General features: G+C 42.9%; 1 protein-coding gene across 3 annotated transcripts in view; it reads right to left on the minus strand.

Annotated features, from left to right (window-relative positions):
• CCDC158 (coiled-coil domain containing 158) overlaps positions 1-19944 on the minus strand; it is a 75571-nt gene that overhangs the window by 27058 nt on the left and 28569 nt on the right. For 2 of the 3 annotated variants that reach the window (XM_087962737.1, XM_087962736.1), the window contains exons 10-15: positions 14281-14478; positions 10487-10969; positions 8631-8820; positions 6192-6344; positions 2792-2904; positions 1303-1461 (exon numbers count right to left, since the gene is read on the minus strand). In XM_087962737.1, coding sequence (XP_087818863.1) covers positions 1303-1461; positions 2792-2904; positions 6192-6344; positions 8631-8820; positions 10487-10969; positions 14281-14478 — 1296 coding nt within the window. The remainder of the gene's footprint in view (positions 1-1302; positions 1462-2791; positions 2905-6191; positions 6345-8630; positions 8821-10486; positions 10970-14280; positions 14479-19944) is intronic. The other variant, XM_087962738.1, reaches the window with a different exon arrangement.

Here is a 19944-nt window from a genome sequence, read left to right on the forward strand (position 1 = left end):
TGTTTGCCGCATCCAACCATCCCAACTAGACCACATAAGAATCACCAAATCGTTAGTGAAGAACTCCAACACCCAACTTCACATGTACAACAATGTTTCTCAACCTTGGCCCCTTGAAGACGTGCAGACTTCAATTCCCAGAATTCCCCAGCCAGCATGGCTGGCTGGGGAATTCTGGGAGTTGAAGTCCATACATCTTCAAAGGGCCAAGGTTGAGGAACAGTAATCTACTATGTTAATTGATGCTATTAAAATCCTGAGGCCACCCTCCAGGAAGGTGAAGGAGATGTAGAAGATTCAACATCATGTTCGGAAAAGTGTTTAGCTTGGCAAAAAGCAAGAACTGAAGGATCAGAGTCTGTCGGGAAGCTCAGGGCTTCCCATCTCTAAGTCCTTCCAGAGAGAAGGAAACCGTATTCAACTCCATATTAGAGTCCTAATAACAAAGTTTTGGGGCATCAGGAATAGGGCAAACCCTCAGGATATGTATGTATGTATGTATGTATGTATGTATGTATGTATGTATGTATATGTCTATGTATATATATATATATACACAGTAGAACCTCTGGTCACGACCATGGTTCGTTCCATAACTTTGGTTGCAACCTGATTTGGTTGTGACACAAACCTACTGTTAGAAATTTGGTGCTCACACAAAAAAAAGGTGTGAAAGGGGAAATTGGCTGTGAAAAAAAATGTGAATTTTTTGGTTGGAACCCGATTTGGTCATGGTCAGAAGCATTCATGATGAGAGGTTCTACTATGTATTTGTCCATATACATTTGTCAGTGCTCATCTGTATATAAAAACACCAACAAATGTATTTATTTCTGTCAATCTCAAGAGATGTCTGAGGCAGGATGAGGCCCCAAAATTCAAGATGGCGGCCATGACTCCATGATCAAAATCCCGCCTTCGACACGTTAAAAAGGAACGGGGCTTTGATCATTCAGTCGGGCCCTCCATCTTGACTGTTTTTTATTTCATCCACAGATTTTATTTCATCTCTGGTTTTAAATACTGTGTGTTAATCCTGATTTAGGCTTGAAATTTTGGACCTGGACAACCTAGAACTACTAATAATTTGTATAATAATGATGACACAATACTGTTAAAGTTAAGATTACTATGTGTAAATGGTAGAAAAGAACAATAAAAATTATTATAAATAAAATAAAATAAAATCATCTTTATTTTTATTTAGAAATAACTTTTTTCAGGGCTGTTGTAACTCCATATGGTCACTAAATGAATGGGTGTAAGTCGGAAACTACGCATGGATGGCTTAAGGAAACTTACTTTATCTAGAGCAGCTTCCATCGTCACCAGTTTGTCTTTCAAACGCTTATCCTGGGACTTTAGGATTTCCAATTCTCCAGCCAATTTGTTGTTTAAAGCAGCCATGCAGCCCAGCTCTTGACTTAATCGGTTCCTCTCTTCTTTCAAGTAATGTTTTTCCTGTTATAGGCAAGATAGGTGGGGGGGAAAACACTGCATAACCAGCTTGCAAAATCTTGAACAAGGAACAGATAAAAATATGCCCATTCAGCCTACTCCACAAGGCAGTTGTGAAACAGCTTCTCAGTGAAGGTTGTAAGGATAAGCGGTAAAAAATATTTGTGCATGGGCACGCAACTTTCTCCTCAACTGATGTGGTTCAAAAACTTTAATTCATGTTTGTGATTCACCTTACTGAAACATTACACTGAATCTTAAACTACAGCTTAATTATGGTTAGTGAAAATTAATCCATTCCATCAGTGGAAAATTAATCCACTCCAATGAAATCGATTTGTTTCTACTAAATGTGATTAGAATTAATTTTTTCACTTATTTTGCCAACCCAGTTGGTAATCTCTTAGTCAGATTAACCATCATAAATTGACAAGGCAAATCAGGGTTTCACAACCTTGCGAATTTTAAGGGGTCTGGATTTCAACTCCCAGAATTCCCATGGCTGGCTAGGAAATTCTGGGAATTGAAGTTCAAACACCTTAAAAGTGGCCAAGGTTGAGAAACACTGGGATAAATTAATGTGTGCTTAATTTAAAATGGAGGAAAACTCTCTGTAACACTTTGCTTAGCCCTATCTCATCTCTGGCTCATTCATTTTGGAAATATTTATTCAATTTTAGAAGAAATAACTTCTCAGTTATAGTTCAGGTCAGGGTTCTCAACCTGCTGTCTACTCTATGTGTGGGGGGGTATATTATCACAAGGGCCTCACAAAGACTTGAAGAATTTTTTCCCCATCATTTAATGACCCCATAATCCTTTGCAGGGTGGAGTCTGAATGGAGCTGAGTGTTTACAGGCCAGATGCCCTTCCTGTCACCAGTGCAGAGTTTTGCAGCAGATATATGCTCCTTGTGCCAGGAGAGAGAAATATCTGCCTCTACCTAGGATTGAGCTCACAGTCTCTTGATTGTGAGGCGAGAGCTCCATCTCTAGCCCACAGCACCACTCAAAGACTTGTAGAAATGTTATGCTTTAAATCTTGAGTTAAGTCTTGGGGGTCCATGGCCGTAGTCCATGGCCACAAAAGGTATTTAATTGGGGTCAATGGGGAAGAAAATGTTGAGAATCACTCGTTAAGCTCTTTAGAGAAAAACTATATGTATAGAGGCTGTGGTAAAGGCTCATGGCAATTTACTGGCGCTTCATATGTTTCATTCTTTCAATCATATTGTAGGCAGATTTGAACCCATAATAATCTTTCAACGTTTGGCCTGAGGACTGTACTAGGCCACATATATTATCACAGTTCAATAATTCGGCAATTATTGGACCTTAGTTGCGTTCGTCATTGCTTCCTCCAAGAACTTAATCTTGCTCTGCAAAGCATCGATCTGCCCTCGTTTGGCTGTAATCTGCTTCTGCATCCCCATCGCAACTTTCATGGCTGTCAAAGAGAAGATGTCCAAGGCGTGAGTGGAAATTTGAACATTCTTGGCACAAGATTTTTTCCCACGAATGAAGGCGAATGTAGTACGCGTCCCGGGATAATGTTGCAGGATCCAATCTGGGTCGGTCACTGGGACCAGAGGTTTCGTCTTCTGAGCTTTCAAATTTTTGCTGGAATCCATCCTCAGAGTCTCCTCTCTAGCAATCTAAGTGCTTTGGGCCATTCTGTGTGTGATATGTATATGGAGACTGTTGTGTGTGGCATTTTAGATGTTGATTGGGGTGTTGATGGTTGGCTATTAAGTTGCTGACTGTCATACTGCCAAGCCCTCTCCTTTTAAGTATTGGATAAGCTGGTGGTAAATCAGCACTCCTGTTGATCCATGGCCACAAGGACAAATTATGCATGGTAAAGACTGCTTGGAGATGGGAGGTACTTCCAATGTGATCCACTGGATCCCCTGCACAGATTGCCCCTGTGACTATGTAAAACAGACAGGGAGGAAGCAAGCTAACCACCAGATTGCAAGAACACATGCGAGCGGTCAGACGAACTAACTCATTGGTAGCCTCACACTGCAATGAACAAGACCATACATTCAATGTTCCAGCTACTAAGATTGTCGGACGAACAGGGACAAAAACAGCCAGGGAAGTGATTGAAGCCTGGAAATGGGCCCCTCACCAGTCAACAGATTTACCAGCAGCTTATCAGCAGCTTATCAAGTAGATTTACCAGCAGCTTATCAAGTACTTAGGAGGGGTGGGCTTGGCAGTACAAGGAAACTACAGCCAATGACTTAATAGCCAGCCATCGACACCCCAACCAACATCTAAAAAGCCACACAACAGCAGGCATCATATACATGCCATGCACAGAATAGCCCAAAGCACATACACTGCTAGGGAGAAGTTCCCTGAGTCCAAAAGCTCAGAAGACGAAACCTCTGGTTCCAGTAACCAACCCAGATTAGATCCTGGAACAATTTTTTCAGCACAGAAATAGCCTCATACAATTCGAGACAATTTTTTTTCTGATGAGGGGAACAGGCCTGTAATTTTAACCTAGACATAATTCTACATCGATTTTGAATTTATAAATCTACCATAACTTGAAGGAACCTTGACTCTTTTTAAAAATCAATGAGTACCATACACTCCAGCAGAGAAGGGCAATGCCTTTTACGGTATTCTCTACCCAGAATAAAGATAAATTACATTGCAAGCGTCCATTTATTATATATCTATATGTGCCAACTTATAACCCTTTAGTGTGGCTTGTCTGTGGCGACTCTTCCCCAAAGAATGCTGGGAATTGTGGTTGAGTGAGAATACCAAGAAGTTTTTGCTACACATCTCTGTCTACCCAAACAACCACAATTCCTGCTTTTATTGGAGAAAAGGAAAGACACCAATTTCAAGTCTCTAATGACCATTATTAACTAATGCTCATTGACTACAGGTAATTCTCAACTTATGATCAGTCCCTTAGCGTCCATTTAAAGTTATGCAGAGACCCCAAAAGGTACTTATGACCCAGTTCTGAAGTTCCAACGAGCCATTCCCCATAGTAATGTGACCTCACATCAGGTGCTCAGCAATAGCAAGCAGCTGAGAGTTTACGGCCATTTGCAGCATCCCCTGGTCACATGACTGCAATCTACAACATTTTTGCAGAAAACCAGCATTTATTTCTGGTTTTCGGCAAAAATGCCTCATAAGTGAACAATGGGTTTGCTTAATAATCGGCACGTCTGTACTACTATTACTGTTAATCTTCTCATCACTCCTTACCTCCCATCCCCTCCCACTTTTGATCCTTACAATTTATATTGACTGTTTCCTAGTATGATTTGATTGCTTATTGTACCCTATGACTATCATTAAGTGTCGTACCTTATGATTTTCGACTCTTGACGATGTATCTTTTCTTGTATGTATACTGAGAGTATTTGCACCAAGACAAATTCCTTGTGTGTCCAATCACACTTGGCCAATAAAGAATTCTATTCTATTCTATTCTATTCTATTCTATTCTATTCTATTCTATTCTATTCTATTCTATTCTATTCTATTCTATTCTATTCCATTCCATTCCATTCCATTCCATTCCATTCCATTCCATTCTATTTTGTGAATCAAATCATTCTTATAATCTCAGATGAAATGCTCTGATCAGGTTTGATGGCATTCATGTGAAAAATCGATTAAAATTAACAGGTTTAACCATTCTACCCCTTGCAAAAGAAGGAAAATAATTGTCTGAAAGGTGTTTGTTTTTTTTTAATTTCAAAAGGCAACTGGACTTTCTTTGTTTTTTCTGGAAGACGTTTCCCTTCTTGTCCAAGAAGCTTCTCTGGTTCCGACTAAATGGTGGGGAATGGAAGGATTTATATTCCTTGCAGTCATCTGGTCGTTAGCGCTTCCTCTGAGAGCCGTTGAGGCCACTTGGAGGTTTATCTGCGCCCTCAGGGTCCCCTGAATCCTGTAGTCTGCAATTTTTTTTTTCTGGACATCCCAAAGTGCATAGCTAAATGTCTCTGGAGAAAGAAAGCACCTTTGGAACAATCATGACCTGAGAATCCCAAAGGTGCTTTTTCAAGTAGCAACTGGACTTTCTGTTTTTTTTTTCTTTGAAGATGTTTCGCTTCTCATCCAAGAAGCTTCTTCAGCTTCTTGGATGAGAAGATCTCAACTCGTAAAGCATTCCTATGCTTGTTTTCGAGTTGTCATAAGCAGGAGGGGGGGGAAGCCTGAAGGAGCATTAGGAAATTAAAACTAGAAGTACATTCCACACTTATCTTACAAAGATTGCAGCTAGGCTACCTGATCTTCTGCCTGCAAAAATCCTTCATTGGAGAATTTGATTGATGACAACCAGCCTGTGAACTGTTTTGTTGGAGAATCTAATTTATGACACACCCGGGGGGAGGGGAGAAACAGGATCACAGGTGACCCATAAATCACATGTGTCAGAGTTGGCTTCATACAGGTTAATGCTGATATGTTGCTCCTAGTAAATCTTTTGGATTCTTTTGAAGCTTGGCTCGAGGCTCATGATTTAATTAGGGCAATCGCTGGAACACTGACAGAAGAAGCTTCTTGGATGAGGAGGGAAACATCTTCAAAGAAAAAAAACAAAGATAGTCCAGTTGCCTCTTGAAAAAAACACCATTGGGAGAACCATGACCTGGATCGCTGAGAATCTCCAGAGACATGATGACCTGAGAATCTCCTCCGCAGACAAGAAAAAATAATTGTATACAACGAAAGTCGCACCATTACCATGGCCATCCGAGCCCTCCATGGTCTTCAAAGTTGCCCTGGTTTGCTCCAGTTCAATCTGAGCAGATTTCAGCTGCATTTTCAGTTTGCTCACAATGGCTTCCATCTCTTCATTCTTCTCTCGGTAGTCATTCTTGATGATTTCTGCTTCCTCTGCAGCGAAAGAGAAACAAACTGAATCAAAGTCACGCTGGGCTTGTGTTATGCTATAACCGTGGTGGAATAAAACCCAACTCGCCCGCTTGCTTGATAATGCAAAAACACAATTCACATTTGTGTGACGATGTTGTGATGCGTGCAATATCACTTGCTCCAGGGAGAATGCCCTTGCATGTCTGAAAGTGGGGAGGTTTCATTTTAAGATGGTCAGACACTGAAAGGAGTAAGAGAAACCTACTTGATCCATCTAACCAGATCACAGGTGGGAAAACCAAAATTTGGGAGAAATCCAGTGCTGAGAATTTAATCTTAGGTAGGCGCATTCACAAAAAATAAGCAGAGAGGGAAGAAGTCTTCGTTTTGTCTTCTGAGGTTTGTGTATGTTTTTTTTCTTTGAAGTTGATTGAAGCAAGATAGTAACAGAATAAACAGAGTTGCTGGCAGAGGCACCATGGACTGCTAAGACAATCCTAAAAGCTAATGCACCCCTAAGTTGTATTAACAGAGGGATACAATCGAGATCAAGTGAGGTAACTAATACCACTGTATAAAGCCTTAGTAAGACCACACCTAGAATACTGCATCCAGTTTTGGTCACCACACTATAAAAAAGATGTTGAGACTCTAGAAAAAAAGTGCAGAGAAGAGCTAACAGGATGATTTGGGGACTGGAGACTAAAACATATGAAGAATGGTTCCAGGAACTGGGCATGGCTAGTCTAGTGAAGAGAAGGACCAGGGGAGACATGATAGCAGTCTTCCAATATTTGAGGGGCTGCCACAGAGAGGAAGGGGTCAAGCTATTTTCTGAAGCACCCGTAGGCCAGACAAGGAATAATGGATGGAAACTGATCCAGGAGAGATTCAACCTGGTAATAAGGAGAAATTTTCTGACAGTGAGAACCATCAATCAATGGAACAGAAGTTGCCTTCAGAAGCTGTGGGAGCGTCATCACTTGATACTTTCAAGAAGAGATTGGACTCCCATCTGTCAGAAATGGTGTAGGGTCTCCTGCTTGGGCAGGGGGTTGGACTAGATGACCTACAAGGTCCCTTCCAACTCTGATTATCAGTTATCTGTTATCTGACTGGTCCTTTGCCAGTCGCGCAGGCTGGATCTAAACATCCCCCGGGCCAGATTCAGCCGGTGGGCCTTGAGTTTAACACCCCTGATCTAGTGAATTGGGGAAGCAAACATTTGAAACAGTGAAGCTAATAGCAGGATTATTCTGTTTTTTCTCATGCACTGAGACTGGGTAAATGTGGGTTTGAGTGCATGGGTATATGTGTTTGAGATCCCGGCCAATCCCTGGTTTAACCGCGACTTTGCTTTCACTTTTTACCTTTCAACTATCTTCTCCAGCTCCGTCCTCGTTATATATACTAAGGATTTAACTTCTTAATGGAGCTCACGGGGCTTATTCTAGTAAAGGAAAGCCTTTAGCATAGGCCAGACGGCTGAAGTTTTGCTTCTTGCATGAACTGATTGGTGGCCCCTCCCTAACTGGTGATCTCCAGGAAGTGCAAGAAGGGCGCAGCAGGGTTGCAAGCGAAGGATTTGCAGATCTTTCTTGGAATCCCAAGTCAATTACTTAGAAGATGTCAATCAAAGCGAGGAAAGAGTGGACAGGGAAAGGGACATTTGAACTGATAAAGGGTTTCATAAAAGAGGCAGGTCTGAGAAGAGAGAGGGAGAGAAGAGAGAGAGAGAGAAAGAAAGATCTCATATCAACAATTTGGTGTTTGATAAAATCAGAATTCCACACCCTGGTAACAGCACAATTTGATAGCAATAATAATAGTGCTTAGACTTACTGTATATACCACTCCATAGTGCTTTGACAGCACTCTCTGGGAGGCTTACAATGTCAGCATTTTGCTCCCAACAATCTGGGTTCTCATTTGATCAATCTCGGAAGGATGGAAGGCTAAGTCAAGCTCCGGATTAAACTCCAGACCGTGGGCAGAGTTAGCCTGCAATGCCACCTTCTAAACACTCTGCCAATTGGATGTCTTCCCCTAAATCAGAATTCCACAATTTGGACATCTTTCTGGGTTCACCTTCACGTTTGGGAAACGTAAACCCTGCAATCCCAAGTACCCCTAGGGAGATGTTTCTCAACCCTGGCATGGACTTCGACTCCCAGAATTCCCACAGCTGGCTCAAGGATTTTGGGAGTCGAAGTCCGCACATCTTAAAGCTTGCCAAGGTTGAGAAACACGTGTCTCAGGGATCTGAGAATAAAGACTCCAAGAAAGAGCGATGAAATTGACGAACACCTGCGAGGGCACTGAGCTCAATGCGGCTGGCTTTGATTTCATTCACAAGTTCTTCTCGCTCCAGTTTCATCTCTTTTAGGATCCGCAGCCTTTCCGAGCACACGTTCATCAGTTTCACCTTTTCTAATTCCATGTCGCTCAGGCCGGCCTCCAGTTCACGAATCTGGCTGTCCTTCTTCTCTTGCAAATTCTAGGTTGGGGGAGAGAAAAAAAACACACCAAAGAAAGGTCCTGTTAAGCTGATTTATAGACACTTGGAAACATGGAGGCTGATTGGAAAAATGGCTTAATGATGAAGCAGAACCACATGGGTTTGTGGTCCTGGGCAGCTGACCAGGTGGAGTGGAGAGTGGGGAGTAGTTATACTTTCTCTTGGGCTTTGCACTTGAGCTTCCTGTTCCTGTGCAAGAACATGTATTCTATTGGCTGTTGTAGAGGGTCATAGCTGGCTCTGTAGGTTGTCTGAGCTCTCAGGTTTGGTTGAAGTTTGGACACTGATGCAATGCCCTTAGGACAAGGGTCTTCAAACTTGGCAAGTTTAAGACTTGTGGACTTCAACTCCCAGAATTCCTAAACTAACATGACCGAAGGAGGAATTGTGGGAGTTGAAGTCCACAAGTCTTAATGCGGTCAAGTTTGAAGACCCCTGCCTGAGGAGACTGTGCAATGTAGTGAGCTCTGTGGCTCGTGGGTTAATCCTATTATGTCCTGGAGGGTCGTGTCTTAATCCCATCATCCAGGAGCTGAAGGTCTTTTGTTTTTCTAAATAGGATGGCCCAGTCTTTCTTAATGGGCAAAAAATATCTGCTGGAGGCTATTAAGAAAGGTGGGGGCTGTCTTTTTCTGTCTCCAAGAGCATATTTCTCCATTCCTCCTTTAGGGAAATATAATTATTCTGCCTTTTAAATATTTCTCAAAATATTTCATTCTCCTAAGAGAAGGGTATCTTCCCTCATTATGCACGGCCATCATCTCAAGTAATGGTCATCACGTGGTTAAGAGTTAGATAAGGGACAGTGGCTCTCAAGGGGGGTTGGACTTAGTTTGCTTGTGACTATGTAGGGATTCTAGGCGGATCCCTCATTTCACTCTACCTCCAGATTCTGCCGTTCCTTCTCCCACATCTCTGTATTCGTCCTGAACAATCGCAATGTGTCTGTTTTCAGGAATGAGAACGGTGAAAGGCTTACTGCTTTAGTGCAGTGCAATGACTGCATGGCATCTGCCAAAAGACAGAGCAATCAGCCAAGGAGAAGGGAATGGAGTTAGTGTTTCCAGGACCAAGTGATACCCTGTGGTCGATAGACGGATTCAAATTTTTTTTACTACCAGTTCTGTGGGCATGGCATGGCTTGGTGGGCATGGCAGGGGAAGGATACTCCATTCCCACCCCACTCCAGAGGAAGGATACTGCAAAATCTCCCTTCCCTCCCCACCCCACTAACCTGCTTTCCAGTTCCGTTCTCCTGTGCAGGGCAATAAAAGAAGACCCAGCTGATCAGCTGGGACTCGGGAGGCAGAGAATAGATGGGGTTGGTGGGGCCAGTTAGAGGTGGTATTTGCCGGTTCTCTGAACTACTCAAAATTTCTGCTACCGGTTCTCCAGAACTGGTCAGAACCGGCTGAATGCCACCTCTGCCTGTGGTTTTCATATCTCAAAACCAGTGGTGGTCTACTGCAGGTTGTCCTCGACTTACAATAGTTCATTTAGTGACTGTAAAATGGGGTTTATTTAAAAAGTTTCTCGCTTAGCAACAGAAACATCGGGCTCAATTGCAGTCGTAAGTCGAGGACTCCCTGGGATCAAAAAGAAAAATGCGTCTTTCAGCAGAGGCAAGGCAGTGAAAGTTAGGCACCTTCATTTCTTGGAGTTCCACCTTCTTCTCGCCGACTTCTTTTATGAGCTGAGACTTCTCTGTCTCCATGGAGCCAGCTGTCCGGCCATGTTGGCTTACGATCTCGGTCATGCTCTCGATTTGCTTCTGGAGGATCTCAATCACCTTCTCCTTCTCCACCAGCTGCACCTTCAGGGACTCGCAGTCGGACTGCACGTTCCGCAAGAGTTCGCTTTCACTTTTCAGTTGCTGGAACTCCTCCCGTTTGCTATCCACCCGTCCGCGCAGCTTCTCGATCTCATCGTTGGTGCGTTCGATGACTCTTTCCTTCTCCAGGTGGGAGCATCTCAGATCAGCGATGACCCTCTCTGCAGAATCCAGGCTTAATTTCCTTTCGTTCAGATCTTGGACAGTTTTATGGAGCTTTTCTTTGGTTGAATTTAGCTGGGCCAAGACAGCAGATTCCCTCTCTAGGCTGTCGTTCCTCTCTTTAATTGCAGACATCTGGAAAAGGAAAGAGACATGGTTTTCCCCAATGCTTTCACTGCAGCGAAGGAGATTATTCCCAAATGGAACAGAACTAGGAAGAGGAGCGGCTTAAGGGAAACCTGGCTTCTGGCCTACAAGCCTCGGGAGACACCAACCACCACTCTACTCCTCACAAAGGCCTTCTCCATGGTGGCTTCCTCTCTCTGGAACATCATTCCCCCAGAGATTAGAATGGCCCCCACTCTAACACTCTTCCGGAAGGTGCTGAAGACCTGGTTCTGCCAGCGGGCCTGGGGAACCCAGAATAAGATGGAGCCCATTAAATGGCTCATATGATCTGCTGTTGCTGGGGTGGGAGGTGGGGAGGGGGTGATTTTATTATATTAATTTATTTGATTCTTCTTATTAGTTTTAATGTTTTAAATGTGGTTTTATACCTTGTAGGCCGCCTTGAGTCGCCATGGGCAAATAGGCGGCAATATAAATCCGATCAATCAATCAATAATAAAAAAAATATCGTGACAAGTAGACCAGGCTCAGAGATAGTCTCTGGACCACATGACGGAGGGAGCCTCATTTCTCTAATCCTACCACCACTGGCTAATAATTTAGAAGAGAATAGAGCAAAGGCCATCAAACTGGGCAAGTTTAAGACTTGTGGACTTCAATTCCCAGAATTCCTGACCTAACATGACTGGAGGAGGAATTCTGGGAGTTGAAGTCCACAAGTCTTAAAGCTGTCAAGTCTGAAGACCCCTGGAACAGAATAACAGAGTTGGAAGGGGCCTTGGAGGTGATCTAGCCCAACCCCCTGCTTAGGCAGGAAACCCTACACCACTTCAGACAAATGGTTATCCAATCTCTTCTTAAAAACTTCCAGTGTTGGAGCATTCACAACTTCTGGAGGCAAGTAGTTCCACTGATTAATTGTTCACACTGTTAAGAATTTTCTCCTCAGTTCTAGGTTGCTTCTCTGCTTGATTAGTTTCCACCCATTGCTTCTTGTCCTGCCCTCAGGTGCTTTGGAGAATAGCTTGACTCCCTCTTCTTTGTGGCAGCCCCTCAGATATTGGAACATTGCTATCATGTCTCCCCTAGTTCTTCTTTTCACTAAAACTTCTCTACTCTAGATGAGGTTCTGCAGTAAACCATTTTTTTGGGGGTGTGTGTGTGTGTGAAACTACACCAGTTGAAATTTGCAATCCTCCTTCAACTGGGGAACGTATCAGAGTCCTGCCATGATTCTTTCTCTCCACCTATGTACATAATCAGCATTTTAATAATAACCGGGAGACTGGTAGCGTCTTTCCTAACTCACAAAAACTCGCTAATGTGGCAACTAGCAAAAGGGTTGGAGCATTCTCCTATCATGCCAGCACAGGTAGTCCTCAACTTACAACAGTTCACTTAGTGATTGCTCGAAGCTGGTCATTTGCATTCTTTTGCACCTCAGTGGTGCAAACAGGGGTGGAGCCATCTTGGAACTGTTGAAAGGACTATGTTGTAGATTGGAGAAGGCCATCTATGTCAAAACTGAACAGCCCTCCCTCAACAGAGCGGGAGGGATACGACATCACCAATCTCTAGTCTACAACACCGTCCTTTCAACAGTTCCAAGGAGACTCCACACCCATTTGCACCACTCAGGTGACCCTGAGAACATGGATAAACCTCCAAGTGGCCTCAAGGACCCTTTAAAGGGATGCAAATGACCAACTGTCTGCAAGGAGTATCAATCCTTCCCTTCCCCACCATCCAGTCAGAGCTGAAGAAGCTTCTTGGATGAGAAGTGAAACGTCTTCCAAGAAAAACCAGAAAGTCCAATTGTCCCTTGGAAAAAACACCTTTGGGACAACCATGACCTGGATGGCTGAGAATCTCCATAGACATAAGGCAGTGGCTGTCAGCCTTCAAGATCTTCTTTCTGGCTGTCATGAGTAATGGGGGGAGGAAGGGGGAAGGCTGGAGATGTTACTAACTAATATTGTATAAACTGAGGAGGTTTCTATTTCTTGCTTGGCGTTCTCTTCTCTGCGCAACTGCAAACTTTTATCTGAGTAAGCTAAGGTCAACTAATCATCACCACCTGGAGATGTCCACATGCTGAGCTTCACAACTTTTAATTGGAAGAACCGTTTGAACTGTTGGGGGTGGGGACATTTCACTCCTTGATATATGTGATGTACGCGCCTATTTCCTCAGATTCAAATTCTCTCGTTGCTACCACTTAATTTCCAATAAAAGATATCTTTTCTCTAATTACAAGAGTCTAAGTATTTCTTTCTTGGATTTTGAACGAGAGCACCAGCTGACAGTGGCCTTCAATCTTTTGGGTACCAGGGACCAGTTCCGTGGAGAGACGTTTTTCCATGAACCGAAGTGGGTGTGGTTTTGTGGGATGCAGATGGAGTTTTGCTTTCTTGTGCGGCCCAGTTTCTGGCATGCCATGGCCTGGTACTGGTTCACAGACCGCGGATTGGGGACCCATGCCATGAGAGCATCGTAATCTTCCACTGTCCTTTCTTCTAATATTCTTAAACACAGAGCGTGCAAAATAATAGCAAGAGCACTTAGACTTATATACCGCTTCCCAGTGTTTTACAGCCCTCTCTAAACAGTTTCCAGAGTCAGCCTATTGCCCCCAATAATCTGACTCCTCCTTTTACCCACCTCGGAAGGATGGAAGGCTGAGTGAACCTTGAGCCATTTCAGGATTGAACTGCTGGCAGTGAGCAGTGAGCTAGCCTGCAATACTGCATTCTAACCACTGCACCACCACGGCTCATACAAGTAGTCCTCAACTTATGATCACAATGGAGCCTGCCCGTCATGGTCATAAGTCACGACCATCATAAAGTGCGTCAGCCATATAACCAATTCCATTTTTATGGCCGTTTTTGCCGTGGTTGTTAAGAGAATCACCAGGATTGCTAAGCATATCTCCAGCCGTTAAGCAAATCCATTACTCGTTATGCCGAAAAACTACCTCTATCAGTAGTATCCTTCTCATCTTCTCTACCACCTCCATTGGGGCAAAACTCACTTCACAAATGTCTTACTTAAGAACATAAATTGTGGTCATACGTCGACTACCTGTATTACTAGTATCCTTCTCAATTTGTCTACCACCTCCCTGTTATTGGTATCATAGCATAATTATTAATACTTGGTGGCTTTGCATTGTATATCCTGAGAATTTCTGCACCGGAGACAAAGTTTCTTGTGTGTCTAATCATGCTTGGCCAAATAAAGTATTCTAGGAGTTTGGGAAATGCTCAGGATCTGGGCTTTCCTCAGGTTTGGTGGGGCCTTCTTCCTTTTCTAACCTGACGCTGAATTTGTCCTTCACACTCCATCTGCAAGGACCTGACGACGGAGTCCACGCGCTGCAGCTCCATGTTTTTGTTGTCCAGCTCTCTCCGCAGATTGTCTATGGTGATGCTGCTCCCCGTGTCTCGATCCCAGAGCCTCTTATTCTGCTCCTTTTCCAGATTCAGCTCCACGTCTTTCTTGTGGAGCTCAGCCTACAAGGCAAGGCAACCCATTAAGCAAGGCTTTCATCGTTTCTGAATGTGGGGAAATATAAAACCCCTTTAAATAAAGCTTGAAAGGTGTACAGGTAGGCCTCGACTTACGACCCCAACATTTCTGTTGCTAAATGAGACATTTGTTAAGTAAGTTTTGTCCCATTGTGCGTTGTTTCTCACCACTGTTGTTAAGTGGATCTGCCGTTGTTAAATTAGCCACACGGTTGCTAAGTCAATCTGCCATTGTAAAGTCCCAAAGGTGCTTTCCTTTTTCAAGAGGCCACTGGACTTTCTGGTTTTTCTTTGAAGAGGTTTCGCTTCTCATCTCAAAAGCTTCTTCAGCTTCTTGGATAAGAGAAGAAAGAGCCGAAGAAGCTTCTTGGATGAGAAGCGAAACTTCTTCAAAGAAAAACCAGAAAGTCCAGTGGCCTCTTGAAAAAAAGCACCTTTGGGACAACCATGACCTGGATGACGGAGAATCTCCACAGACTTCTGCCATTGTTAAATGAGTCACACGGTTGTTAAGTGAATCCGGCTTCCCCATTTTTCTTGTCAGAAGGTCGCAAAAAGCTGATCTCATGACCCCAAGACATTGCAACCGTCATAAATATGAATCCCTTGCCAAACGTCTGAATTTCGATCACGTGACCATGGGGACTCTGATATGGTTGTAATGGTGAAAAACGGTCATAAGTCACTTTTTTTCAGCCTCGTCGTAACTGCAGATGGTCACTGAATGAACTGTCGTAAATGGAGGATAACCCTGCAATCCAGGAGCAGTCTATCCTAAGCAAATGAAACATTTTCACGCTCAAGTTATGCATGGCCAATGAAATAAAGCTCAAAGGAAAGTATGCTTTACAATCTACTAAGCAGAAATATCTGAGGATCTTCCTAGTCCGGGAGGCAAAAAATGTTCAGCTGGTCACTCCAGAAACATGGTGGTTTTTCTTGGGACTAGATCCAGAATGTCTTTTTTTCTCCTGAGAGTCCTCTTATCTCCAAAATGATGGTTCTGAAGCTACAAGCTCAGTGTGAGATTGAACTGAACTGCATTGCTTGAATTTTTATGCCTCTTTCCGTAGTGAAAATAATAATAAGCAATGGTTAGCAGCAGCAAAAAAGTGAGAATAGACGTTTTCAGGAGAAAAAAATGCAAGAGATGTAACAGGTTCCTTTCTCTCTTGCTGCTCATCTCTTTTACCATCTTCCTTTTCATGCCCCAAACCAGGCTCCTGCTTCAGACTGCTAGCTGACCTTCCTTCCTTCCTTCCTTTCTTTCTTTCCTTCCTTCCTTCCTTCCTTCCTTCTTCCTTCCTTCTTCTTCCTTCCTTCCTTCCTTCTTCTTTCTTTCTTTCTTTCTTTCTTTTCTTTCTTTCTTTCTTTCTTTCTTTCTTTCTTTCTTTCTTTCTTTCTTTCTTTCTTTTTCTTTCCTTCCTCCCTCCCTCCCTCCCTTCTTTCTTTCTTTTCTTTCTTTTCTTTCTTTCTCTTCCTTCTTTGTCTTTCTTTCTTTCTTTCTTTCTTTCTTTCTTTCTTTCTTTCTTTCTTTCTTTCTTTCTTTCTTTCTTTTCCTTCCTTCCTTCCTTCCTTCCTTCCTTCCTTCCTTCCTTCCTTCCTTCCATCCATCCATCTATCTATCTATCTATCCATCCATCTATCATCTATTATCTATCTATTTTCCTTTCACATGAGTATCCAAACAATGGATTGAATAGAGCTAAGTCCTTGTCCCAAAATCACTTTATAAACTTGAAATATTCTTAATATTTCTCTCATTGGATCTAATGGCATTTTTAAAGCCATTACTGTGGTAGAAGAAATGTTCCCTATATTCATGAAAATGATATACAGTATATATACTGGTATACACACACACACACACACATACACTGTATGTATGTATGTATGTATGTATGTATGTATGTATGTATGTATGTATGTATGTATCTGTGTCTGTGTCTGTGTCTGTGTCTATATCTATATCTATCTATCTATCTATCTATCTATCTATCTATCTATCTATCTATCTATCTATCTATCTATCTATCTATCTATCTATGGTATTCAGCTTTGTTCGGGTATCTTCCCATGTCATTATAGTTGTGCTTTTAAAGTTGTAGCAACATTTCGGCAGAATCTCATCTGCCATCATCAGGCTTCTGTATTGTGGACTCACAGACGAACACAATACAGAAGCCTGATGATGGCAGATGAAATTCTGCCGAAACGTTGCTACAACTTTAAAAGCACAACATAATGACGGGGAAAATACCGAACAAAGACTTACATGTATGGCATTCAGCTTTGTTGGGTATTTTCCCACGTCATTGTAGTTGTGCTTTTAAAGTTGTAGCAGCGTTTGGCAGAATCTCATCTGCCATCATCAGGCTTCTGTATAGATGAACACTATACAGTTCTATACAGATGAACACTATACAGAAGCCTGATGATGGCAGATGAGATTCTGCTGAAACGTTGCTACAACTTTAAAAGAACAACTACAATGACGTGGGAAAATACCCGAACAAAGCCGAATGCCATATATATATACATATATATATATATATATATATATATATATATATACACACACACACACACACACACACACACACACACGCATACATATATATTACACACACACACACACACATATACATACACATATAAAACATCAAACAATTAACACAAATAAGATTTATTTAACAACAGCCTCTATAGAGATAAGTAAAGTACTTAATTAGCTACATTGTACCAAGAGGTGCATGTAGATAAAGTTGCCTTTAGCGAGATGGGCATCATGCAAGTTTGATAAATAAAAAATAAAATAAAAGTATAATCAAGAGTATGTACTCCACGCACATATGCCAGGGAAGAAAGCAGTGGTGAAATGCTACCAGTTCGGCCCGGTTTGCCTGAACCAATAGCAAAAATGTCTGCCAGTTAGACCAAAGCAGTAGTAAAAAAAAAGCTCCGATGATCAGCTGAAAGAAAAGTAAAGTGAAGGATCGGTCCTCCTACTCAACCCTGCACTTTTCTGTTCTTTATTGCCTCAACTGATTGGCGTGGCAGAGCCTCAGCTGGTGTTTGGAAAGCTGCAGGCGCGCGCGGTGTGTGATCACTGGACTGGTAGGGAAACTAATAGAATCCCACCATTGAAGGAAAGGCAGAAGGAAGCAACTCTAGACTCATAATCTCTTAAGCAACAAGCAGTGTGACAAAGGGGGAGTGGGAGTAAATTTGCAACTCTTTACCTACACCCCACGGACACTTGGTCAGTCGGTTGCGAAGGGCTCCAGAGTCAGTGCCTCTGAAGTGGAAAGTATGATTGTGTGACATTATCATGAAGATGAGTTTGGTCCTCTAGTGTAAGATCTAATGACCTGAGCTCCTTGTAAAGTCATGGAATTTGACCGACTTAGCTCGATTATGAACCCCGAGATTTACAAAAGCCTTTTTTTTTAAAAAAAAATTGAGGCTATGACCTGTGTCAGATTCCTACCAACAATTGCTGAACCTCATCATCTAAGTTTCCAGATTCTTGGCTGTATTGATCCCTTTCAATCTGAGCCTCAGTCATCTCAGAGTGAACCAGGTGCAGCTGCTTCTCCAGATCTTCTATCTAAAGCATTAACACAAAAACACACTCAGAAATGACCCTCAGGGTGGGCACAGAATGCAGGTTCCTAAGAATCTCAGAGTTTTTATTTTTTTTTACTTCACTTTGTAGCCTGGCTCAAGAAAGTGGGAATGCTTAGCTGGCTTTTGTTGAGCTGAAAAAGCTAAACCTGGCCAGATCTAGTTAAGAGCTGGCTGAGAGACCACCAGGAAAAATACCTTAGAAGGCAGCAATGGAGAATTAAAAGGTAAAGGTTCCCCTCTCACATACGTGCTAGTTTCCAGCTCTAGGGGGTGGTGCTTATCTCCGTTACAAAGCTGAAGGGGCAGCGCTGTCCGAAGACGTCTCCATGGTCATGTGGCCGGCATGACTAAACGTCGAAGGCGCACGGAATGCTGTTACCTTCCCACCAAAGTGGTCCCTATTTTTCTACTTGTACTTTTTACATGCTTTCGAACTGCTAGGTTGGCAGAAGCTGGGACAAGTAATGGGAGCTCACTCCGTGACGCGGCGCTAGAGATTTGAACCACCGAATTGCCGACCTTTCTGATTGACCAGCTTGGTGTCTTAGCCACTGAGCCACCACGTCCATGATTGTCCACATCCATGAAGACATCACAAATCAAGTACCAACTTGGGAGTCTTTTTAACTTTCAACCTATAATTTTCACGTGTGGAATGTGCCGACCAAAATATTGGAATTCTGGAGTTTAACTTCATTCACGATCTTTAACAACATTTAATCCTTCCCGCTACATTGGTAAAAGTAGACGAACGACCACAGTTAAGCCCAAAATTTGGGTTGCTAAGTGAGGCAGTCACTAAGAGAATTTTGCCCCATTTTACGACCTTTCTTGCCACCCTTGTGAAGTGAATCACTGCAGCTGCTAAAGTTAGTCACGCGGTTGTTAAGTGAATCTGGCTTCCCCATTGACTTTGTTTGTCAGAAGGTCGCAAAAGGGGAATCACGTGACTCTGGGACACTGCAACCGTCATAAGTGCGAGCCAGTTGCCAAGCGTCCAAATTTTGATCACGTAACCATGGGGATGCTGCAAGTGTGAAAAAGCATCATAAGTCACTTTTTTCAGTGCCATTGTAACTTTGAATGACCACTAAATGAACTGTTGTAAATGGAGAACTACCTGGACTAGAAGTGTGACAGCTTTGATTTTTCAAGTTTCATTCAGGATATGGTAAATAATTCAATAATGCACCTCAGTACTCATCATCGTCTTTTAACGACCCCATAATCCCTTGTGGGGTGGAGTCTGGGCAACTGAATGGAGCTGAGTGTTTACTGGCCGGATGCCCTTCCTGTCGCCAGAGGTGGTATTCAGCAGGTTCTGATCAATTCTAGAGAATCGGTAGCGGAAATTTTGAATAGTTCGGAGAACCAGCAAATACCACCTCTGACTGGAGATTTGACAGTATCCTTCCCCGACCACGCCTAACAAGCCACGCCCACAGAACCGGTAGTAAAAAAAATGTGAATCCCACCACTGCCTGTCGCCAATGCGGAGTTATATTCAGTAGTTACATTCTCATTGTGCCCAGAGAGAGAAAAATCTGCCTCTATCTACGATCGAACTCACAGCCTCCTGATTGTGAGTTGAGAGCTCCACCTCTAGGCCACCGCACCACTCAAATGCACCTCTGTACTGCGGCCAAAAATTCTAGGTATCCACAACTAACATCAACCATACTACGTGTTCTTTAATTTTTTGGACTTTTATGTAAGAGAGGTGTTGTCATGCCCCTGGTGGAGACTGACTCTGAGGGAGAGGAAGAACAGCCCACAGGGAGTGGAAGGGTGGCTCCGGAGGTTGTGGAGGAGGCTGGGGAA

Source organism: Notechis scutatus, chromosome 4 (genome assembly GCF_049901735.1).
Source record: "Notechis scutatus isolate UNSWTSFEM ecotype Mainland chromosome 4, rNotScu1.2, whole genome shotgun sequence".
In the NCBI taxonomy this organism is placed as follows: Eukaryota; Metazoa; Chordata; class Lepidosauria; order Squamata; family Elapidae; genus Notechis; species Notechis scutatus.